Here is a 3,615-nt window from a genome sequence, read left to right as displayed (position 1 = left end):
GCCAACTAGCAAACAAGATTCGACCCGAACCGTTTGAGCTTTTCTGATCTCTCAGCTGAGCAAGCTACTCAAACGACGACCATACCAGCAGCAAATGAAGCAGCTATGATAAGCGGTGTGGCAACCGGACCCGTAGGAGCCAAAATATATGCTTCGACTCCCGCATTTGTACATTACAAGGGAGGCATCATAACAAGTGGGAGCCCACTCGAGTAGTTGTCAAGCATATCTTCGCTCAACCTTGTAGCCAAGGATTGTGAAGCGTTGGCTCCGAACCATAACGTCATCATCGTTGGGTATGGCACTTCTTCAGAAGGAAAACCGTAAGTACCACTGTATTTCCTGGTGATGAATTCGGCCTTAGGTATTGGAAAATCATGAACACCTGGGGGGAGTCTTGGGGAATGAAAGGCTTCGGTTATATCGAGCGAAGCGGAAACCACCCAGGTAATGCATATCTTAAACCGCGCGCATTTTGTACCCGAGGGCTGCACATCCTATGCAGGTCCGTGCAATATCCTCTCCTATCGTGAGGTGATTCCCGTTCTCCCAGGCTCGGTGAAGGACTCTGTCTGTATTAAAGGACATTGACATCTTCAACCTCCGGCTTGGACGCGAATCGCGTGCATTATGCTCCTCGATTATAAACGGAATTTTCGCGTCGTAATATCGATTTCAAGGTAATTCTCTACATTGCCGTGTAGTAACTGTAGAGTAGAGGATGGTCGATTACAGCAGACTACACCATGTTTGCCAGCTCCATCGTAGAGCGGCTCGCTTTTCGTTTCGCATGCGTGCTTGTGTACGCGTACCGTGCTCATCAGGTCGATCTCGCTATGGCCGGATGGCCCCTTTTTACGACGATTCAAGTTCTTAGGATGAGGGTTAAGTTTACATAAGAGATTATGAGTCTGAGTAGTTCTGCTTTTGAGTCCAAATGGCACTTCCGAGTAGTGTTAGTCAACGGGGGGCCCCTGTTAATCCCACAGTGACCGATAGTATATGACAGCCTCTTTGTACTAGTTGAATGATTCAACTTGAATCCGTTCTGATGTTACTTAGTATTACTAGTTAGTAACAGTGTTATTAACGTATGCGATATACATGTCGATCAACGCGAATCGTGAATAAATATTGCGTACTCATCATCGCACCACATTTGCCGTATCGCATCAATAAGGCACGACAGTTTGAGCAGTCAGCCAGCGAATCGCTGGCTGAGGGAGGCGCTGTATGTCATCGCTGGCAGCGATGACATACGTGGATCGTTAGTAAATCTCGGACAGAGTCGTCTTTCTGACGTGGCCATCGAGGCTCCGAAGAGGGAGACTGAGCGACAGTCGAAGTGTCGGTCTTTTCGTCGGCAGCTTTCAAAGTGTTCGTATTATTCAAGTTATACGTATTACTCGAGGATGAGACTGAATAATTTTTAACCTTCACTTACTTGAAAGGCTAGGTTATGGTGCCTGCCTAACTACACAACGTATGACATACGTCGTATGTTACATAAAAAAACGGAAAAAGATGATCGCAGATGGAAGTGCAGAATGAGAGAGACCTCACCAGTAAATGTACGAGTGATTGTTTCAGTCGAGACAGCTAAGCAGTTCATCGTGGGTGAGACTGAATCTCGGAGATAAGCCTCTTATTGGTTTGGCTTGGCCACATGGGGTAATCACCTTCATTTGGAATGACTTACTTGATAGCGAAGCGCCCGAGCTCGGCGATCGGTGATACTCGGGCTGCGCTGGCATCGTCAATGGCTCAGCATCACCGAGCGGCTACTACTTCCACGCTGGCACCGAGACCGGGAGACTGATTGGTTACTCCCTGCCGACAATACAAATGACCGAACCCAAAATCCTGTGGAGGCTCGACGCCCACTCGCCCCACCCCATCAATGCAATAGCATTGGGAGGAGGCCGGATTGTCACTGCTGGACTGGATAGCGCAAGTGACAGTCGAGGGACGAGAAACCGCGCCACCAATCGATTCGGTATACTCAGACTCCACGAAATTGAGAACTTTGCGACGAACAGGGATCCCCTAGGAAGCTCAAATTCCAGGGATCCCCAAGCAGGGACGCGGGATATCTTCCCTACGCGGCGCAGGATCACCTACCCCCTTTCACCTTCTCCTTCAGAGATTCTCGTTCCGACTCTAGTTCCAATAGTATCCGATCCTTCACAGGAATCTCGCGCCTCTCGAGGTCGACCTCTCGTTTCCTCAAGCGAACTGAGCTCAACAATCTCTCGTTTAGAAGTTCCAAATTGGAACCAGATGCCGCATCGACGACACCTCGGGGTGTTGCTAGTTGCTCTTTCCAAGTCTCAGACTTGAAGTCTGATATTCGTCAACGACAGCTCGTGCTCCATTTTATCAACAGCCCTTCGATCATTCTCGATCGTAGCCTGCAACACAGCTCATAAATCTGCTGTTGTCTCGATATCCTCACCTCCAACAGCCGACTCTGTCTCCGAGCTTCTGCAAGCGATTCCTGCAACTGCTCCACTTGAACTGCGAGGGCGTCCCTTTCCCGCTCGGCGGTCAAGAGCTGCTGCCCCGTACTCAGATGTGTGTTGTGTACTGCCCCCAGACGAACCTACCTCAGCTATTTCTCACTTCCTCCCTCGACAGAATAGGTGATATTCCCGAATGCGTATTTCGCTAAAGTACCTTCTCCGTTTCCAGACAAGCTCTCAATTTGTCGACTTCATTTTGCTGCTCAATCAAAGCTCTCCGATCAGTTTACATTCCAGCTTCTATTTTCAGGATAGCGAGCTCAACCTACGTGTACAATTCATAAACACAAGGGACAGAACACTCCCCATAGAATTTCTTACGACCTCATCAGAAGAAGCCATACGAGACTCGTATTACGAGTGCAACTCTGACCGGCGGTCAGTACTTCTGCCGCAGAAGTGAATGAGCCTTCTCTGGAGCGGCTTTCGACTAGGTTTCACTGAATCCCACTGACTGCGGTCGGAAGAGACTCTGATGGCAATCACTCTATGTTACGAAGAATCCAAGTGCGTCAACCTCCCCATGCACTCATAATAACGAAGACCACAATAGACAGTGAGAAACGAGTGTAGTCAAATTGAATTATGTCAACTGCGTGATTATCAGTGAGGGCGGCGTGCAGCTGATAACATCTCCGAACTAATTCGGTCCAGATAGAGACGTATCTAAGGCGATAGTCGGAGCTGCAGTCAAACACATAACTCTACCTTGCCGCAGCATGATAGGTGTTCATTAACCTTTTCACCAGTGTGTCTATACGCAAGAGTAACCGTATTCGTTTCAACCTCTCTGCTGCCGATTCTAATACTAAGTGGAACACCCTGGAGGTCCTGAAGAAGCACCGTATGTGCATCACAGAGAGAACGACTATCCTACCCATTTGGTAAATTTGAATCCCGGTCTTTTCTTCCGATCGTCATCGAGAACACAGCGGGCTCCATCATTCAATAGAATGTCACGCAGCTCCTGGAAAATGAAGTTGATCGATTCACACCAGAGGACATGAGTCAGCACAGTGTTAGTATGTATGCTCCAGCAGTTTATATACGAATTAGGGTAGAAATGGTCAAAGAACAACACGATTTTCCCAAA

At 48.3% G+C, this 3,615-nt stretch overlaps 1 protein-coding gene across 1 annotated transcript; it reads right to left on the bottom strand.

Moving 5' to 3' along the window:
* Positions 1-3,230: 3,230 nt before the first annotated feature.
* Pmar_PMAR000508 (prolyl-tRNA synthetase, putative) lies at positions 3,231-3,489 on the bottom strand (the record flags this gene model as incomplete). Its single annotated transcript, XM_002780622.1, has 2 exons — positions 3,231-3,353; positions 3,400-3,489. Coding segments are annotated over 2 exons (213 nt in total), but the record flags the coding sequence as incomplete, so codon positions are not given.
* Between the last annotated feature and the right edge of the window lie 126 nt (positions 3,490-3,615).

This window comes from Perkinsus marinus (assembly GCF_000006405.1).
Source record: "Perkinsus marinus ATCC 50983 genomic scaffold scf_1104296944382, whole genome shotgun sequence".
NCBI lineage: Eukaryota > Perkinsozoa > Perkinsida > Perkinsidae > Perkinsus > Perkinsus marinus.
This window is presented reverse-complemented; position numbering and strand designations above follow the sequence as displayed.